The sequence below is a fragment of the Sminthopsis crassicaudata genome, chromosome 2 (genome assembly GCF_048593235.1).
Source record: "Sminthopsis crassicaudata isolate SCR6 chromosome 2, ASM4859323v1, whole genome shotgun sequence".
Classification (NCBI taxonomy): Eukaryota; Metazoa; Chordata; class Mammalia; order Dasyuromorphia; family Dasyuridae; genus Sminthopsis; species Sminthopsis crassicaudata.
In genome coordinates this window covers 158,252,358-158,275,187 of record NC_133618.1, presented here as the reverse complement: position 1 = coordinate 158,275,187, position 22,830 = coordinate 158,252,358, and the positions used below count along the sequence as shown (strand labels likewise).

General features: G+C 31.5%; 1 protein-coding gene across 1 annotated transcript in view; it reads right to left on the bottom strand.

The window, feature by feature from the left end:
• RALGAPA2 (Ral GTPase activating protein catalytic subunit alpha 2) overlaps positions 1-22,830 on the bottom strand; it is a 387,908-nt gene that overhangs the window by 181,202 nt on the left and 183,876 nt on the right. Inside the window, 7 exon segments of the mRNA XM_074287744.1 lie at positions 6,775-6,958; positions 8,897-9,031; positions 9,149-9,217; positions 11,051-11,161; positions 16,175-16,283; positions 18,995-19,053; positions 19,904-20,032. Of these exon segments, the coding sequence (XP_074143845.1) occupies positions 6,775-6,958; positions 8,897-9,031; positions 9,149-9,217; positions 11,051-11,161; positions 16,175-16,283; positions 18,995-19,053; positions 19,904-20,032 (796 nt within the window).

The following is a 22,830-nucleotide window of genomic DNA, read 5'->3' as shown; positions in this document are numbered from 1 at the left end:
TTCTCTGATTAGAGGGATAACATGGTCAGATGTGTACTTTAGGAGGATGACTTTGGTAGCTAAATAGATGATGGACCAGAAAGTGAGGAGAATAGAGGCACGGAGACCCAATAGAAGGCTACTATGACAGCCTAGGCACAAAGGGACAAAGATCTACAGTGGAGTTGTGCCTTTGTCAGAAGAGAAGAAGAAATCCATGTGAGAGACAAGTATAAGAAATAAAATTGATGGATCATGACAAAAAACTGCACAGGTTTGGAGGAAAGGCAAAGAGTTCAGTTTCACATACACTAAAGATAAGATGTCCAAGCGATAACCAGTTTGAGATGCAAGACTACAAGTCAGAGCTGGATAAACAGATCTGAGAAATACCTTCATAAAGGCTACTGTTGAATTAATAAAAACTAATCAATCACTAAACAAAATACTATAAAAGAAGAAAAGGACTTGAGCAAAGTTTGAGGGACACTAATGGTTAGTGGCTATGACCTGGATGAAGATCCAAAAAAGGAGACTAAAAAGTAGCATTGTAAAAGTTGAGAGAAAAAAGGAGACTAAAAAGTAGCACTGTAAAAGTTGGGAGAAAAACCAGGGGGAAACATTGTGAAAAAAATTTATAGTAGAGAATTTCTAGAAGAGGCTAACTGGTAGTGCCTAAGGCAACAGGGAGGCCAAGAAGGAGGAGGATTGAGGAAAGCCTGTTAGACTTGGCAATGCAGAGTTCACTGGTAACTTTGGAAAGTTTACTTTTGGTAGAATCATTAAGTTAGAAATCAGATTGTAGAGCTAATAAGACAGTGAGAAAAAAGGCAATAGGAGCCAACTATAGATGGCCTTCTCAAGAAATCTGGCTACACTGCCCTTTTTGTAGTGGCAATAAACTGGAAATTGAATGGATGCCCATCAGTTGAAGAATGGCTGAATAAGTTATGATATATGAATGTTATGGAATATTATTGTTCTGTAAGAAATGATCAACAGGATGATTTCAGAGAGGTCTGGAAAAACTTACATGACCTGATGCAAAGTGAAATGAGCAGAAACAGGAGATCTTTATACATGGCTGACTTGACACTTTTCAACAATGAGGTGGTTCCTTATAATAGACTTATGATGAAGAGAACCAAATACATCCATAGAGAACAATGGGAACTGAATATAAATCAAAACAGTATTTTAAACTTTTTTGTTGTTGTCTTTTTTTCTTTCTCATTTTTTCCTCTTTTGATCTGATTTTTTTTGTGCAGCATGATAAATGTGGAAATATGTTTAGAAGAATTGCACATGTTTAACCTATTATTGGATTACTTGCTGTCTAAAGGAGGGGGGAAATAGGAGGGAGGGAAAAAATTTGGAACACAAGGTTTTGCAAGAGTGAATGTTGAAAACTATCTTCACATGTGTTTTGAAAAATAAAAGCTATTATTAAAAAAGAAGTCTAGCTACAGAAAGGAGAGGGAAGAAATAGAATGATACCTAGAGAAAAGACAATCAAGTAATGGATTTTTGTGGTTATGGGAAACATGGAGCTGTAGGGATCAAGGAGCAGGGAAAGAGTCAGTAGCTAGAGAGAGATTAAAGATATATCAGAGACTAAGGATGACAGAGGAAAGAATCTCTTGGGGGTGGGGGAGGATAGATTGACTTGGCAAAGAGAGTGGTCATCTCTTTATGTGCAACAATGACAAAGTAAGAAAATAATGGAAGAAAATATCTGAATGATATGAGGAAAAATAAAGAATTCTCAATGAATTAATGTGAAATATTAAACAAGGTCTCCAGCAGAGAAGGTAAGGAGAAGGAAGACCATGGGAGGTTTAAAGAGGGATGAGTAAGATAGTACCTGATTAGGGAGATGTGAGAGGATTCTCTTGCTGAAGTGAGGGATCAGTTTTGGACCAAATAAAAGGAATAGTTTTTAAACGACTGAAGAGAAATGATTAAGTCAAAATGGTAAAGGAAATAGCTCGTTCACATTTGTCCCTTTTTTTCATTCACAAGACTACCACCCCAGCACAGACCCTAATGACCTTTTTCATGGATTAGTACAGTAGCCTTCTAATTGATCTTACTGATTCCAATTTCCCTTTATTTCATTCAGCCTCCAGGTAGCTATCAAATTAATATTTCCAAAACATAGCCCTCACTAACTCTGTCACTTCTGCTTCAACAGCTTTAGTGGTTCTCTAATGGAAGGGAAGAAATAAGCATTTTGTTGTATCTCCCATGTGTAGGGCACTGTGCTAAGTATTCTATAATTTCTTAATAACTGATTTACAAAAAAATACTCTGCTCTTCTGTTTGGAATTAAAAACTCTTCATAATATGACTCCAGACTACCTCTCCAGACTTAATGCCCACCATTCTCCTTATCGTGTTCTAACTTCTAGACAAAGAAATGTTCCTTGCTATTCTTCATTCATGACATTTTATCACTTTTGTACAGGCTGTTCCTCAAATCTGAAATATATACATTCTTCATCTCTGGCAGCTGGTAGTATAGTGGACAGAGTGCTGGTAATGGAATCAAGAAAACCTCATTTTTGATTCCAAATTCTCTCCCCTCCCTTTGGACCCTCCTCTTCCCCACCAAAAAGACAAGCAATACGATTATTAATCATACAAAACTTATTTCCATATGATCCATGTTCAGTTCACTGGGTAAATATCAATCTACAGAGAATTTATGGAATATTATGGATAAGTGTTGCATGGGATGAGAAACCATGTTTGGATTACAGCCTGGAGTGGTAGAGGGAGTATCTATATCAATAAGATTGTAGATCCATCAGAGTAATGACATATCAGATATCAAAACCATTAAGATGGTTGTAATAAAATTCCATTTTAATGCTAGTTGATGAAGCCCAGAAGAGATGTATAATGAGCTCATTTTTGGAGAGCCTATCTACATTTTGGTTCAGTAGTATATGCCCTAAAGACCCAGAGTCATGTTTTACCTAATAAAACTTAATCTCTCTTCTTAAAATGTTCTAAAGGAAAATCAAATTTACCCAACATTCAAAACTTATTTGTCTTCAACATGTCTTGAAACATCACTTTATTTTTTTAATAACTCAAAATGTGCATCTGGGTAGAGTGCTTATTACATAAGAGTTCTTCATTTTTAAGCATCTTTAAATGTATTTGGGAAACGTTGATCCCCTCTTTTTTCTTTTTTTTTAAATATAAATTCTTGTGATAGCCAAGGAGCTAAAAAAAATAAGTTTGCTAACTTTTAGATCTGTTAATATTAAAATTATGAAAAAGTGTAAGTAGTGTAAATTCATAAGCTTCCTATATATGATCCACAATGATTCATTGACAAGAAATTGCATAACATATATCAACAAAACTTATTATTAAAAAAGGAATTGGAATGGCTATGCTATAAAATGAGGCTGAGGTACAGGAGAATGATAGTGTAGATGTTACACTGATAATCTTGAAAATGTTAAAAGACCAAAAATATATAGTGCTGGGAAGATACTCTATAGAAGATTTATAGATATAGGTAAAAATTCCATGGAATAAAAAATATAGAAGGGATGATGTATGCAGGAAAAGCACTTGTACATGTATAGTATCCATTACTTTTTGGATCCATTAAAATGTTTAAATGCAATGGTAAAGATGTTTGTAATGTACATCCTTAGTGGAATAGTCATACATGCATTGGTGGTATAGCCATACATTGAAAATAACTCAAAAACTGCATTTGGAATTAATAGAAAGTTACAAGGGAACATTATTCTATTACCTTTGAAATTCAATGTTTTTAAATGCCAAGTCTTATCAAAAAGATGTAATGATAACATTTTGGATAATAATAATATAATAATCTGGTGACATATCCAATTAGATTCCGAGTTCTGAGATTAAAGGGACAATACAAGCATTACAGAACAACAAGTTTTCCCCAAATTCTAATGAAGCCAGAAGAAAATAAAAATCACAAAATCTTGTTTGGGTCAACTGATAACCAATTGCATTTACCTGTAGTGGTAAAGAATGAAGGGGAAAGAATGTGAAAACTCAGAAGGAAAGATCTATTTCAGGACACATAAATCAAGTACCATGAATTCTGCTAGAGTGGGAAAGAAAATACTTTAATCCTATTGAGAACATATGGGAGAAAGTATGTAGTGGAATGAAAATTGAAGAAAAACTGGTAAAAATACAATAAAAAAAAAATCAAAAGGAGAGGATGTTGAGAAGAGGTAAACAATGAGATTCAGAAGTGGTTGGATTCAAAACAGTTAAATATATAAAACACTTATTTTTAAGTCAGGGTCATATTACAGACTAATGGAATTATGTATGAGGTAGCACCTTTTATTGACCTGACTTAGGCCCATTAAGATTGCTTATTCTGGTTTTAAAGAATCAAATTTCAGAGAGGCTCCTAAGGAATACTGAGTCACTTTTTTCAGTGAACTGTACAAATGTGATTATATAAAACACTATATTTAGCGATTGGATAAATTTTAGCTCACATAAATTAATGAGGGGATATATATATATATATATATATATATATATATATATATATATATATATATATATATTGAGGAAAAAAATGAATTAGACTAGGCGTAAAGGGAAATTCTTGTTTGTTTCATTGAAGTTCATAAACGTGAGTTTCAAAGACCACATAATGATGGCAAATTTTGCTAAAGAGGAAAAAGATATTCAATGTAAATCAAATCTTCACATTAAATTCATGGTTCTTGTATCCTTCCCTATTTCTCTGCTCACACAAATGTTATCTTATCATAGAACCTCATCATTTCCCATTGAGACTACTGCAATAGCCTCCTAATTAGTGTCCCTGCTTCCAGGGTCTTCTCTCTAATCCACATAGCTGCCAAATTAATATTTTGCCAAATTAATAATAATAATGCCAAAGTTTTATTTCTATAACAGTTCTGATCATGTCCTTTCTTTGCTCAGGCACATTCCTGAATGAATTCCACCTACCTTCAAAATAAACTTCCATTAGGCACTTAGAATCCTTCATAATCTGGCTACAAATTTTCTAGACTCATTATTCCTTCACATGCTTCACATACATTCAAAAAGAGCCTCCTACACTATCTCTCCTCTCTTAACCTTTGTGAAAACTGTCACTATGCATAGAATGTTCACTTTCATCCATCATTATCTCTTAGAATCCCACTCTCCATTCACTTTACTTGATTCTGCCAAATACAACCACTTCTACCACCTTTCTCCACAGAAATTATTTTGCATTTTCTTATCTAGTACATGCTGCTTTCACCTGTAAAAAATAAGCTGCTTATTTGGAACAATGCCAAAAGGACTACAAAATTGTCCTTTGATTCAGCAGTGTCTCTACTAGGCCTTTATCCCAAAGAGATCATAAAAAAGGGTAATATATACATATATACAAAAATGTTTGTCGCAGCCCTTTTTGTAATGGCAAGGAACTGGAAACTGGATAGATACCTATCAATTGGAGAATGGCTGATTAAGTTATGGTATATGAATGTTATAGAATATTATTTTTCTATATGAAATGATCAGCAAGATAATTTCAGAGAGGCCTGGAGACTCTTACATGAACTGATGTTGAGTGAAATGAATAGAATCAAGAGAACACTGTATACAGCAACAGGAAAATTATATGATGATCAATTCTGATGGACTTGGCTCTTTTCAACAAGTAGGTGATTCAGGCCAATTTCAATAGACTTGTGATGGAGAGAGCCAAAGAGAGGATTGTGGAGACTGAATGTGGATCACAACATAGTATTTTCACCTTTATTGTTGTTGTTTGCTTGCTTATTTTTTGTTCTTTCTCATTTTTTGCCCTTTTGATCTGATTTTTCTTGTGCCACATGCTAAATGTGAAAATATGTTTAGAAGAAGTGCACATGCTTAGCCTATATTAGATAACTTGCTGTCTAATGGAGAGGTGGGGGAGAAAGGAAGGAGAAAAATTTGGAACATAAGGTTTTGCAAGGGTGAAGGTTGAAAACTATCTTTGCACATATTTTGAAAAATAAGAAGCCATTAATATAAAAATAAATTTGAATAAAATTACACTGGAAAAAAAAATAAGGTCCTTGAAGGCAGGGACTGTTTTTGTCATTATATTTGTATCCCTAACTTGGCATAGTACCTGGTGCTTAATAAATGCTTACTAAATCAAAAAATATTTTTACATCTCCAATTAGACACTTTCTATTCCCCATGAAGGGGCAGCATGTTGTAATACATAGAAAGCCAGATTTGAAGCCAGGAGAAAATGAATTCAAATAAATCTTCTGACACCTACTGGCTGTGTGACCCTAAGCAAATTAATTGAATTTTCATTGCTTTAGGCAGTTTTATAAGACTCTAAGTTGTCAACTTATAAGGGGAAGTGAATTTCTCCTCAAGGAGTTCCTTTTAACAATGAAATCGTAGGTCTAGTTCTTATCCCTCTCTTGTACAGTATAAAAGGATTAAAAATTATAGGAGAAGATAGGAAAGAGTGAAAAAGAAAAGGGGAAAAAGACAAAAGGATTTACAAACTACCTTCTAGATACAAAAGGTAGCTAGATTAAGGAAAAACAAGATCCAGCTTACAAATACACATTCCCTGAGCATGAAAATTTTAAAATCCTTGCAATATTGGTAATATTGAGAGAAAGATCCTGATCCAATTTTGATATAGAGAAACAGTAAAAAGAAAAGTCATTGCTTTTGCTACTCTATCCCACTACAACTGATAATGTGATAAGTCCCTGGAAATGGAGAGTTTCTCACCTTCAGCAACAGTAAGTAGGTTCCCCAATTCTGTTGAAGAATGGTACTGTACAGCCTCAGAATTCCGTACATTTGCCAGTGGCAAAAAAGGATCATAATCAGAAGATGAAAGATCAGCCAGAGTCAACGTGTAGTGACTTTGCTGAGTATATGTGCTTGAGCCAGAAACACAACAGTGCAAAACCTACAAAAATATAATAGAAATGGGATTACAGAAGGTGGTTAAAAAATTAAAAGGTCATTATGCAGACAACCTACTTTACAACAATTAGAAAGCCCTAATTTTTACCTTAGTGAAATTATCTTGTGACAAGTACAGCAAGCTCAAAGGAAAACAAAATTAAATGACAATCCTTTTGTAGCACCATGAGCAATAAAAATGCTACACAGATGTTCTCTGAGCAAGAAAATTTTTCCATAAGATGATATATAAGAGCAGAATGTGAATATTGAGAGAGAACAGTTTTGGTGGTATGAGTGTACCATAGAAAGAAATCATCCATGGAGTGGAAATGGAGTTGAGTATTATCAAATTTAAACTGAAGAGGATAAAGAAAATATTATAAGCCTTTCTAGTTCAGTTACAGTCCAAGAAACATAATATCCATTGTGAGATAATTTATATATATTTGATGAAATCAAGAAAAAAGGCATAAGTTTAAAAGATCCCAATCTAAAATACAAAAAATGGATTAATCTTTCTAAATGCCCTGAACATCAAGTATTATTTAGAAAATGGGAATAATTAAAGGTATTCTTTTTTTGTGTTTTTGTATATATATAACCATGCAAACACCACATCCATAAAATCATTTTGAGTACTGGGTAAGAATGTATATGAAAGTTTTGATATTTCCTTTTGTAAATTCTAAAGTGAAAAAAAAAACCTAAGCAAATTTATTTTTGCATAAAATTTTAATAAAGATATATAATACTTTAATAGATACTACAGAAACATTTTAAATTTAAACATGGTATCTTCAAGTCTAAAACAGTTCCATATTGTAAGACTAATAATGTGCTACTACCCATATTCTTTGGAGAGTTTAGATATAAAATTGTGCAACTAACTAAAATCATAAGAACAGCACTGGGTAAAGTATAGCCAAGAAGACAGTGTAATGCTGTTAAAGCAACACTTAGCATATGTAATTCATTTACTATCATTGAAAAGTCATTATTATTAGTTAAAATGAAAGAAAATCTATCCAATAAAAATAAACTGGTATCAAGGCCAATTTTACCCAAAAAGGTAATCAGTCATGTCATTAAAGCTATCCTTATAAGCAAAATATTATTTTAGAGAAATAATTGAGTGCTTAAATAGTGCCTTGTACATAAGGGTTTAATAAATGCTTGTTTACTTAAAGCAATGTAAAATAGCTTTTCATTTAGTTAATTTGGTTTGTATCAAAGATGTAAGTTTATGTGCATTAATAACCACAGGAACAATAGGGAATTAATAAGATTCTAATTTAATTACTCTCAATCTAATTGAATTTTCAAAGATTTAGGTAAGAAAATGGAACATTTTTTATCCTGTCCTTAAAATACATCAACTAAAATGAGTATTTTTTTTTAATAATAGTTTTTATTTACCAGATATTTGCATGGGTAATTTTACAACATTGACAACTGCCAAACCATTTGTTCCAATTCCCCCCACACACACCCAGATGGCAGGTCGACCAATACATGTTAAATATGTTAGAGTATAAATTAAATACAATATATGTATACATGACCAAACAGTTGTAAAACGAGTATTTTAATAGCCAGTCCGCCTATGAACATTAAGAACCTAGTCTGGGTTAGACACTTTGTTGAATACTGGGAATACAAAGAAAGGAAAGACAGAACCTGACCTCAAGGAGCTAAATATCAAATAGAGAAGTCAGCATGTAAACAACTATGCACAAATAAACTATATACAGGATAAATAAGATATAATCAACAGAGGGACAGAATTAGAATTAAGAGAGATTAGGCTCTATAGAAAGTAAGATTGTACCAGGAACTCAAGCTTGGAGATGAAGATGAGGGGAGAGAGCATTCCAGACATGGGAGATTCTGTTAAGGCTCTCAGAGTAATTAGAAGTTCCAAAGAAAATCATCAACTTACCCTATAAATGTAATCTAGTAAAGGGGCTCTAGATGAATGCTGATCTTCAAGAACAGTAGACACTTGATGCATCAGGGTTTTCATTGGTAATGCCATGCACCAATCCAGTAAGCACAGTAAAAGAGAAACAATAAACTGTAGAAGAAATACACAATTATTTATGACACGTTTCTTATCCTTCTTTAGCATAAATAATGCTGCATTTGTATCTAACTGTAGAAATACTTCTATGAATATAGTAATATTACCTACCTTTTTATCTGTTTCTACTGAAGAGTATTCAGCACTTGGTAAAAGAAATGCAATTGTGGCCACAAGGATCTGCAAACCAGAATAACACTTTGGAATTAAAGGTTTAAAAAAAAAAAGACATTCACAAGAAAACCTAATTGCTTAAATTCCTTGCAAACTTACTTCCACTAAAAGAAAGTTATACAAGCAAGGAGAGAATTTAGGAAAATGCGTATAAATCATGAGAATTGGTAACAGGACATATATACAATGTAGATCCATGCTCAGTTGGCAATGACTTTTATTTTCTGTTATCTCTCTTGAAAATTACTATCAGAACTTATTACTTTTCTTTGTGAAAGTCAAGGCAAGTCACTCTGACACAGTTTTCTTTTGACTTCCAACCCTAGACACAGCCAAAGAAAAATAAAGTAAACTCGTAATTGAAACTTTTCAGAGATAAATGAATATATGTAATTTTCCTGGAGTCCAGACTTTAGTCTTTTTTTTTCTTTCATCATGCATTTCTATACATACAAAAAAATCAGAACTACATATCTAGTGCATTTCCATATATATATATATATATAGAACCTACCGGAAAATCAACAAAATATGGAGCTGATTTTAATTACCAGGTACCTGATAGCAATGGGTATTTGGGCTAGAGGAGGATTATTCAGATTAAGCATACGTGAATCAAGCCAATCACAAAAGTACTATGCATTTCTACTCATTAATTAATATTGTCATCATGGAGTTTTAACATTTTTATTAGTGACTTGATAAAAGGTATATATTGAAGATGTATCACATTTGCAGACAAAAAAATCTGAGAATCATACACCATATCACACCAAGTCATAAGATCTAAAAGATCCTGGTCGATAACTGACCAAATTGAATAAAGTAAAATTTAATTGGGATAAATATAGTCTTTCAAATGTATTTTTATAAAAATCAATGTCAAACACAAGATAGGGGAAAGTATGTCTCAGCTTGCATGAAAATCATATGAAAGTTTTACTGAACTACTGATTCAACAATTGTGCTGAAAGGCAAGAAAAAATAATGTACTATTAAACTGAATTGTACCACTTCGAGGGATAAAGAGGTAATTATTTTGCTCTAAACTGCACTGACTGGTCTGGTATATTGGGTTGGGCATGAATTCTGGACACCACATTTCAGGCGGAACATTATAAATTGGGGAATGTGCAAAGAAGGGGATTGAAGGGCTTGTGGAAATGTTAAATAAGGAAAGGAAAAGATCTTATATGACATAATAATTATTTATTAAAATGTTTAAAATTTATCACCTAGAACAGTGATTACACTTGTTCTGCTAGGTCACAGTTAGATGCAATGGGCAAAAGTGTGAATGAAAATCCATATTTAGGAAGATGATAAGGAAAATTGTGCTAATATGTAAAGCTATCCAAATGTGTAATGGGCTCTCTCAAGAGGTAATGGTTTCCCCAAATTTAGAAGTCATCAAAATTTTCATGACCATTTTTTCATGTTGTAGAGAAAATTCTTTGTCATGAAGGGGTTGTACTAATAGCTATTATAGTCCTTCCCCATTTGAAAAATTGATATTCCTCAATTAATCCTGTTTTAATGAAGCAACTAAATTTACTGTAAGTAATTTTTTCCAGAAAAAAAAAAAAGCAAAAAGTTGCATTCTTTGGATAATAAGGAATTTCTTCAAGAAGAGGCATCCAATCAACTGCTTATTCTTTGCTGGCACCATCTAAACTGCTTTCATTGAGTATAAGGATGTATTTACAAAAGATCAAAAAATGTATTTGTTTTCGTTAAGTCTTCTAAATTTTGTCAATGTAAGAAAATTTTGTCAATGTAAGAACTGTCTTCCATTGGGGAAGTATAGTTATATCTTAATAATGCAAAAAGCAGACCTACTTCAGTAATTTTCCGTGGCAAAAAATTGTCATATTTCTGAAGCTTTTCCCAATAGGACACAAGCAACTGAAGGATATCACACGCTACCTGAGCCACCACTTTATTAGGAAACTATAAAAGAAAACAAATACAAAAATCAGTAGCATAGAAGTGAATACATACACAAACATATACTATTAGTGAGAATCTTTCATCTGCTTAAGACATTTATATATTTCTTGGCACAGGGGAAATAGCTTTATTCTTTTCCAACACAATTTGTTTGCCCATAAAATAATGATTAGATATAATTTGACTCTATTTATTCTGTGTGTGTGTGTGTGTGTGTGTGTGTGTGTGTGTGTGTGAGAGAGAGAGAGAGAGAGAGAGAGAGAGAGATAGGGAGAGGGAGGGAGGGGGCATATTAGGGAGAAATAAGAATCCAGAAAAAAGGAAGTCATTAACCATGGGAAACTGCAGAAAGAGCAAAAATAATAAGGACTTAGAAAAGATCAATTATAACAATGATTACTCTTAACAATGTTAGAGTAAGCAGCTTCAATCGGATGGTAAGAACAGAAGACACTTTGCAAATGAACTAAATCTTGTCCTTCATCTTATGGATACTTTATGTTGAGAGATATTGTGATATAGTGACAAGAACACTGGATGTGGAACTTAAAGACCTCAGTTTGTCTTGGTTTTGGTCCTTTTTCTTTTGTGACCTTGAGCAAGTAATGAAATCTCTGCATTTTTGTACCTCACTTTTCTCATTTATAAAATGAAGGAGTTGAACTTAGATGAGTTTTAAGGTTGCTTCCTCTTTTATAACTTCCTTTTTTATAACTCTCTATATAGTGCTAAAAATTCTGGCCTCCTTGTGTTTAGTAATAGATATGTAGACTTCTAGGAAGTCCTGGCTACACTTTTCCCCACAAATGTTTAAGCCCAAGGCAGTATGAATAATGTCACTCAAAATATTCCAGCAGTAAAATGCTTTTTTTCTGAGTTTTTTTTTTAAATATAATGAGATTAGCGGGTATTACTTGCTGTATAATTTATTAGGGGTCAGTGTATACATTCAGATATGAATTATATGAATAATATATTTCATTATTTTTCTACAGCAAATTTGACATTTTATTTTATTAAGCTTGAATTTAAAATGTATGCTTTTGGAAAGACATTTGAGCTTTACAGTTAATTATCCCTTAAAATTTTTGTTTTGATATTTTTGATATTACCAAAATTTTTCTCACTATATGTTCCCCTGCACTCTAAGAAAACCATCCCATATAAAAATGTTTTTAAGGGAAAAAATTAGCAAACTGACACATTCACTGAAAAACACCTAAAACATGTAAAGTGTACCACACCTCTTCAAAAGAGTAAAATGAGAATTCTTCTCTTAGCTCTTCTTTGGAGCCACACTTATTCTTTCTCACTTTGTGACTTTCACTTTTGATTGTTTTGTGGTTTTTTCCTCTTTACATTGAGGTAGTCGTTATATATATTATTTTCTTGACTTGACTTTTTTGATTCTATCAATTGATAGAAGTCTTTCCAATGTTCTCTGTTTTGATCATATTTGTCATTTCTTACAGTCTAGATATATTCGATTACATTCATGTATTGGAATTTTATTTAGTTTATGTGCAATCAGGGCTCTTCTATTTTGTTTCTAATTCTTTGCTATCACAAAAAGTGCTGGTATAAATATAATGGTATATGTACAAACATATTTTCATATATGATTAATGCTTACTTTGTAATCGGAGCAAATGCTCTTAATCTGAGACTCCTGTCCTCATTTTGTTTTTTAAATTGAACTATCAATTCCATGCAAGATTTCCAAAAGTCCATGTGCAACCTTCGTCTCTCCACAATTTGTCTGTTTTCCCACATCCTCTCTAATATTAATCATTTTTTTCTATCATTGTAACTAATTGGATAGGTATGAACTGGTACCTCAGAGTTGTCTTAATTTTAATTTCTCTAATAAATAATGATTTAAAGCATTTTTCATATGACTCAAATGGCTTTAATTTCTTTATCTGAAAATTTTCTGTTGATATCCTTTGACAAAATCCCCCTCAATATCTCCCATGACCCACAGAAATTTCAAATTCAATATGACCAAAATAGAAATCATTACATTTCCTCTTAAATTCACCACTTAGTATAAGAATTATCACCATCTCTTCCTATTCGTTTACACTTCATATCCATTCAATTGAAAATTCTTGCCAATTTCAACCTTTAAAATCTTGCTTCCAACCCCTATTCTCTACTTATAATACAATACTTTTCCAGGCCCATATTAGTTTTACTGTGGACTCCTGCAATACTAAGTGGACTCTCTTCTGCATCCAGTAATTTCCTTTTCTAACCCATATTCTACATAGCTGCTGAGTTGATATTCCTTAAACTTAAGGTCTGAGCACATCACTCTTCTATTCAAAAAATCTCTAGTTTGTATAAAGAGTGTAATCTATCTGTAGGAATTCAAAGCTGCTCCTTCCCACTCCCTTCCATTCTTCTTATACCTTATACCCTACCAAATGTTCCTGAATCAAAAAACAGTGGCTTCCTAACAGTTTTATACACAAAATTGCCAAACTCTGAGCATTTTCATTAGTTATCCTCTCTACCAGGAATTTTCTGCCTTTTTATGTCCATCTTCTGGCTTCCTTTATGTTCCATCTAAAACCTAGTCTTCTGCAAAAACTTTTCCTAATATTGCTTAAATTCTGTTTCTTTCCTTTACTGATTTCTAATTTAACCTGTAAATAGCTTGTTTAAACATAATTGTTTAAGCTCTTAAGAAAATTATTTTGCCTGTATGTGCCAAAATGTTTGTGGCAGCTCTTTTTGTTGTAGCTAGAAACTGGAAGTTGAATGGATGTCCATCAATTGGAGAATGGTTGGGTAAATTGTGGTATATGAAGGTTATGGAATATTATTGCTCTGTAAGAAATGACCAGCAGGAGGAATACAGAGAGGCTTGGAGAGACTTAAATCAACTGTTGCTGAGTGAAATGAGCAGAACCAGAAGATCACTATACACTTCAACAACAATACTGTATGAGGATGTATTCTGATTGAAGTGGAAATCTTCAACATAAAGAAGATCCAACTCACTTCCAGTTGATCAATGATGGACAGAAATAACTATACCCAGAGAAGGAACACTGGGAAGCGAATGTAAAATATTAGCACTACTGTCTATCTACCCAGGTTACTTATACCTTCGGAAGCTAATAATTAATGTGCAACAAGAAAATGGTATTTACACACATATATTGTATCTAGGTTATATTGTAACACATGTAAAATGTATGGGATTACCTGCCATCGGGGGGAGGGAGTGGAGGGAGGGAGGGGATAATTTGGAAAAATGAATAAAAAAAAAATTATTTTGTATATATAGAGAATTGATTCTAATTTATAAGAAATCAAGCCATTCTCCAATTGATAGTCAAAGGATATGAACAGACAATTCTCAGATGAAGAAATTGAAACTATTTCTAGCTATATGAAAAGACGCTCCAAATCATTATTAATCAGAGAAATGCAAATTAAGAAAACTCTGAGATACCACTACACACCTGTCAGATGGGCTAGAATGATATGGAAAGATAATGTGCAATGTTGGAGGGGATGTAGGAAAAGAGGGACACTGATACATTGTTGGTGGAATTGTGAATACATCCAGCCATTCTAGAGAGCAATTTGGAACTATGATCAAAAAGTTATCAAATTATGCATACCCTTTGATCCAGCAGCATTACTACTAGGCTTATATCCCAAAGAGATTTTAAAGAAGGGAAAGGGACCTGTATGTGCAAGAATGTTTGTGGACGCCCTCTTTGTAATGGCCAGAAACTGGAAACTATGTGGATGCCCATCATTTGGAGAATGGCTGAATAAATTGTGGTATATGAATATTATTGTTCTGTAAGAAATGACCAACAGGATGATTTCAGAAAGGCCTGGAGAGACTTACATGAACTGATGCTGAGTGAAATGAGCAGGACCAGGATATCATTATATACTTCAACAACAATACTATATGATGATCAATTCTGATAGACATGGCCATCTTCAACAATAAGATGAACCAAATCAGTTCCAAGAGAGCAGTAATGAATTGAACCAGCTACACCCAGCGAAAGAACTCTAGGAGATGATTATAAACCACTACATAGAATTCCCAAACCCTCTATTTTTGTCTGCCTGCATTTTTTATTTCCTTCACAGGCTAATTGTACACTATTTCAAAGTCTGCTTCTTTTTGTACAGCAAAATAACCGTTTGACATGTATACATATATTGTATTTAAATTATATTTTAACATATTTAACATGTATTGGTCAACTTGCCATCTGAGGGAGGGGGTGGGGGGAAGGAAGGGGAAAATTGGAACAAAAGGTTGGCAACTGCCAGTGATATAAAATTACCCATGCATATATCTGGTAAATAAAAAGCCATAATAAAAAAATTTTTTAAAAAGAAAGAAATTATTTTGTGCCTTTCTTTGTACCTGTAATGCTTAGCATAATGCCTGGCATTAGCATTAGCAATGAAATATCCTTCTTTAAGAAATTTAAAGTATCTTCTAAAACATAGTTGTACTAGATATAAGATTATCATTTTATTTTTTTAGTTCCAATAATATAGTAAACTGAGCAAGAAATATGAAATTCTACAATATGTAAAAGTATGTGCATATGACTAATCTCGGTAAGACAATTTCATTTTTGAGTAAATCACGATTACTTTACTCAAAAATGATTTATACTAATGCTATTTTTTGCTGTTGTCCCTTTTATTTACCTCTATTATCAAGTACTAACATAGGAGTTAAAGACTTCTCAAAGTCATTTGAGAATTGCCAATATGAGCTTTATCTCTTAAGGAAATAGTAGATAAAAGAATCAGAGGACAAATAAATATAAGTGCTACTTTAGCTATCTTTTGTGCTATGCATGTTTTGTAAATTGTTGAGGGACAGGGGAAGTATGGAAAAAAGTGAACAACAAACAAACAATACATTGGGCACTTAGTAGACCCGATTCAAATTACAAGTGAATTTTTAATATCTAGAAAACACTTTAATTTTATATTAAAATCATGAATGAATACCTTTAAAGTTACACCTATGACATTGATTGCAGCCTTTACTTTTGGATGGTTTGTACACTGAATAAGCTCTTCACATATCCAAAGTCCAAGGCAGCATACAGAAATACATCTTAAAAAAAAAAATTCTTTATGAAACTTGCAAAATATTAAAACATAATATGTTTATATGAAATAAAAATCAGAAATAAAATCCTCTCTGTAAACTGCTTTCCTATAGGATATAAAATTTGGATCTTTTTACCATATAAATACTATGGGGAAAATGATATATATTCATAATACACATTAAAATATCTTAGAAGAAACATATGTTCAATATATTTTGACATGTATGACAAAATTTAATTCAGATATAATTTTTTTTTAAAGTTTCAAAAGCTTCTTTTTTTGGAACTTCTCCTTTAAGTTATAATATCTTCACAAACATCAAAACACTATGTTCTCTTTAGATTAAAATTTTAATGAAACTAAAATTCAAAGAACATTTCAGAAGGTTATTACTTTTTAAAAAAGATATAAGATATAGAAAAGCTTTTTCTTCAAGCAACATTGTCCTTTAAAAATTATTACCTACAAAATCATCTCAAATCCTTTTGTTTAAAATATTGACTTATTTTCTTTGTTAGTGACTAAGAAATTTTCATTTTAATAACAGATTTAATCTTCACCCTAACAAAGTAAATTCAAAGGTTTGTTCTAATACCCGATGCCTTTCAGATTTAAAAGAAACTTCAAACTATTATTTGGAAATCTATTAGTACATTTAGCCACTTTTTATTCACTTTCTATCTGCTAGATTGTACATGTTACATTTGAGAATGATACATTATGTTCAGCTTTATATTGTTTGGGGTTCTTTTTTTTTTTTTTTTTCAATTTAAGCTGCTCATTAAATTTGACTTTCTTAATCAGCTATATCTTTATTTAAATAAAGATAGTATAACATTTTGGATATGTTAGAGAAACTCTTTTAAATATATTCTCCAAATATAAATAACATAAATTCAATCAAAAAGCTTAAAATGATCCAAATAGCTTACAAAATTAGCATTAATCCAATCCAACTACAGTATTTTACATGTATTGTATAGTACTTGTAACCCTGAATTTTTCCTTCTGACTTGCCCACTAAATCTTTTATCTATTTCATACCTTGTTTCATAAATCATTTTCATAGCATTCTTTTTGGTAATTTTATTAATTATTGCTTTTAAATCTTATTTTCTGAAAATTGTTCTTTTAAATTTTTTCCTTTTTCATAATTCTATAATATCATAAAAAATTTGTAATTTACTTCAACTCACACTCAAATTGTTTAAACCAGGAGAATATGCATCAGTTAGAAACATTTTTTTATATTATTACTGTCCTAAGTTTCCTCAGCTATGCAAAAATAATCTGAAATTTCTTTATTTTTACTCACATATTTTTAAATTCAACAGAGAATATTCATTAGAATATCAATACAAATATTATTTCCCATGCCCATATCAACTGTTATTTTCCCCTATTTCTCTTACTAGTCTTTCAAGAAGCTATGTCTTATATTACACTGAATTTTTTCCATATATTTCACTGAAACTTCATAAATTTATTGAACTTGAGAGAGCATGTTATATTAGATAAAGAGACACCTTGATAGTTGGGATGACCTAGGTTCAAGGCTGCGCTTGATACTTCTTGAATCAATGATCCTTAGGTCAAGTCACCTATGACTTGAAATGTGTAACTTCATTAAATTATATGCAAATTGCAGGACAGCTGCCAATCTGCATTGGTCAGGAACTTTTCTAATCAAAAGTTCTCTATACCAATTAAAAACAGATCCAATTAAATCCAAATTACTATTATTCATCAAAAAATGTTTCCCTATTATTTTCCACTATTTAAATATTCATTTAAAATATGATGTTTTTTACTTCCCATTTTCCACAGAAATATGAAAAGGAACATATACATTGCATAAAGAGTATGAGGTTGAATCTTCTGACTAGTTATTATAGTTTCCCAATTTCATCATTCTTGCCAATCTTTGCATTTAATAGTCTACACAAGTCCCAAACCACTGATGTTGGAGAAAAATCTCCCATTGGGTATATATACAGTAATCATTTTAGGAATTAATCTTTTTAGACCATTACTTAAAGAAAGATGTATTTTCTACTACTTTGTGAATACATTTTCATCATTTAGGACTATTTCTTATCTCTGCAATTATAACTACACTTCCATAATCCTCATTATTATATCCTCTAGAAAAAAAAAGGTTGCTTAAGAAAGAAATGCTTTCATGTCATACTAATAAATGTTAGCCATAATGTTTAAGTAAATCATCCCAGTGTTATTTTCTCTTCTGATTAATGAAATCTTTAGAGATATTACTTATTTTCTTTATCCTTCAGTAATGAATAAAAGAACATAGCTCACTGTTTACTCATTAAGTTAAAGATTCTTTGAATGCATTCAATCAATAAGATAATAAAGGAAATATTGTTTTCTTAAAAGTCATTCGCTGGAAAAAAAATTAAATAAATTTCCTTTGTCAGTTAATTGCTTTAAAAATGGCATGCCACATTTAATAAAGAAATTTTCAAAAAGGATATTAAATATTTTTAAACACAAAATTTTAAAATTTAATTGGATATATAGAATCAATGTTACAGGCCAAATACATCATCTTACAAGAAGTTACTTAAAATATTTTTAACTATACTTAAATGAACTGTTTTTAGCCAAACAAGCTATTTCACACAAAAATGTTTATATACTGATTTTCTAGCTTAAAGTCTAAATAGTTTTTACCTTCTATTTGACATTTACCTTGCACCTTCACATGGCTCATCTGTTGCATTCTTCAGTAAAATATTTATGAGGTAATGCTAAAACACAAAATAAAAGGGCAGGAGGGAAGCTTTGTATCAAAGGAGTTTTTTGTTTTCTTTTGTTTTGCTTTTAACATATACAATTTACTATTTTCCAGGCAACCACTAGCTACTATAATACTAGGAACTTTAGAAAGAGTTCATAAAGGGCTTGAGGTAGAACAAGTAGCCTAAATATATAAGTTTAAGTACGGCCTTTGTAAATAGGAGAGTAACAAGGTATACAGAGACATAAATATGTGAAGAAATTTAGATTAAAATAAAATTCAGTTGTAAAATATTTATTTTTACATTAGATGAGAAAGAATGTCTTTAAGATTTATTATATTTATAAACCAAAGTTTTTGTAGAATTTGTGTTACAGAAAAAGGTTTTTTTAAGAGCAAGGAACAAAACTTCCTTTCCTTTAAGTGCCCCCCAAACAATTTGCCTTTTATATTTTTTAAACATTTTCACTTTTGAAATTATTTTTAAAAATAAAAAGGTGAATATTTATCCTCATATATATTGAGTTACTGATTTGTTTGCTGACGCAAGAGCATATAATTAAGAGATGCTCAAGAAAAAAGATAACAGTCATGATCAAAAGAACAATAACAAAACTACGCAGAAAAAAAAAAACTTCAAGTTTAACTAACAATCATTGCTTAAAACTAGATAAAATGGAGGCCTGCAAACTATGTCATGAAACATTTTAGTAGTAAAACTATGTTAGCTTATTTTAAAAACTCTCCCTTTTTTTCTTAATGAATTTGTAATAATATAATAGCATGATAACATATCTAATTATGTAAATCAAAGGTCATATTTTAGAAAATTTAAAAAGGATATCCATATTTTAATTTACTTTGATGTCTTCAGATCCAGTAACGACTCCATCGATTTCAGGAACTGACTGAAGTAATGGAATTTTTGTATAAATGTTGGGAAAGCAAACAAGAGAACCCAGAATGGTGTGAGCTTCTGAACGTGGGGCCTGTAGAACAAAAAATAAATAAATAGAAAATAAAAAAATTTTATACCTCAGGGGAAAAAAAGAAGCTTTGAAAAATGTAATAAAAATTTTTTTAGTTTTTCATAGGTTTTTTTGGTTGGATGGGTTTTAGTTCTAATTCACCAACAATGACATGTTATAATCAATCAAATAGTTATTGAGTGCCTACTATGTGCCAGGTGCTGTGTTAAGAGTGGGGGATACAACAAGAGGCAAAAGATGATCTTTAGCCCCATAAAGTTTATAATCTAGTGGAGAAACAAAAGAAGTAAAAAATTATTCAAGGTATGCCTTGGAGACTTCCAACCTTGAAACCAGGAAATTCTACATTTAAGTCTCACTTCTGAAACCTTTTAGCTGTATGACACTGGAAAAGTTACTTAACGTCTCAGTAATATATACTATATATGACAACTCACATCTAGTTAATTATTTAAAATGACTAGGTGTCAAGAAGGTGCCAGCTTGAACTGATAAAGGGAATTTCATCATTCAGGCCATACCTATACCAATAAAATCACAGATCAAGTTCCGACTCTTATCCTAAAGTATAACAGAAAGAAAAATTCATGTAGTGAACTGGTATCTATGAAATATTAAAAAAAAAAAAAACAATAAAGAGATTACCTACAGAATAGATGGTTGATTCACATAGATTTATGGAAATACACCAATAAGAATTACACAGTATAAGATTTAGGTGATTTGTAATCTGGATTAAGAAAATCATTCTTTCTGATTTATGAACAAAACCCAATAGGAAAAAAAGAAAAAGAAAAAGAAATTCCACTAAAAATAACTACAGAACACATAAACCTAGGAGGCTTGTTACCAAAACACAGAAGAAAATTATGTGAATAAAACTACAGAACAATCTTTTGGGGGGGAAAAAAAAAAAAGACAAATAATTGGATATTGACTCTTCATGACAATATGATAAAAATGACTATACCACCGAAATTAATTTGGAGATTCAGTGTCATATCAAATTATTAATATCAAACTATTTATTATATAGCTTTAGAAAAATAATAAGAAAATATGTAAAGAGGAACAATTGGGAAAGAATTTTAAGGAAACTAATGAAAAAATTGGGCAGGAATGGCCCAGTCTAGCATTATAAGATATGTTAGCACTAAAAGAACTCAAGTAATGCTAAATTGTCATTAAAATCTAAACAATATATATATAATATAAAAATTGATCAGTGGGTCAGATTAAGTAAAAATGACATAAAATATATAACATTTGAGAAATCCAAGAGCTCCAACTACTGGAATAAGGATTCACTATGTCAACAAAATAGACATGGACCAGCATATATTAATCAAATAGGTTTAGATCAATATTTTAGATTCTATATCACAAAAAGTTCCAGATTGATATATAATCTAGATATAAAGATCACATCCCAAACAAATGTAAGGAGCAGGGAGGAAATACCTTTTATAATTATGAATGGGAGAGGAATTCTTGACTAAACAAGCTAGTAAAAGCACAGGAAATAAAATGTTCAATTTTAATTACATAAATTTGAAATGTATTTATGTAAAAGTTAGAATTAAAAGGGAAATTTTAAAAAGGGAAAAAATCTTTGCAGTTAGAATTAAAAAGTAATTTAAATAGAAAAATGTCTGTGTTCTGATATCCAAAACATACAGGGAATTAATGCAAATATATAAAAACAAGAATGATTCAGTAATAGATAAATAAAGAATATGACGACTACTCCAAAAAAAGGAAAGCAAGATATCAACAATCATATAAAAGTGTCCCAAATCATAAAATTAATGCAAATTCAAACAAGTCTCAAATTCTCTCTCCTACATGAGACTGGCATAATAATTTAAGAATTCTAGAAAGTAATTCTGAAAAGGAATAATACTTACAAAGTCACTAAACTCTATATACCTTTCTTTCTATTCTACTTTGATACCCCAAAGAAATCCATGAAAGAAGAAAAGGACACCTACAAAACAAAGGGCCACTTTGCAGTAATGTTAAAACAACACCACCATTACCACTACACCCCCCCTCACAAAAAAATGAAAACAAAGTGGGCGTTTATCAATTGGCAATTGCTGGAAAAAATATGGTATATAATATAGTGACGAACTGTTGCATTATAAGATGTAATGAATGAGACATATCTAGAAAATCTGGGAGGATTTATATGTTCTGATGCAGAATGAAATAAGAATAATCAAAATAATTTACACAATGACCATGACAATATTAATAAAAACTGTGAAAGAATTAAGATCTAGCTAGGATTAAGACAATGAACAATCATGATTCCAGAATGAATGACTAAAAGCATTTATTACATACTTACTGAGAATTAACTAAACACACCATGGCAAGCAAAATAATTGGGGAGATTTCCCCAAACTCCACTTTCCCTCTGAAGAAGGTAATCACATCATCATTACCATTTTTCTAAAGGACATTCAATTAATTTTCCTCTTAATCATCATTTCCATAACATCCCATAACATTCTTCTATATTGGTCTTAATTGCTGGATACCAGAGTATATAGTTGATTATTCTTCTGTGTTCTATGTGTACATTGCTATCATTCTATAGAATATAGCGCAGTGGTCCTCAAACTTTTTAAATAGAGGGCCAGTTTACTGTCCCTCAGACTGTGGGAGGGCCGGACTATAGTAAAAACAAAAACTCACACTCTTGTCTCTGCCCCTCAGTCCATTTACTATAAACCCGGAGGGCCACATAAACGTCCTCAGCGGCCCCATCTGGCCTGCGGGCCGTAGTTTGA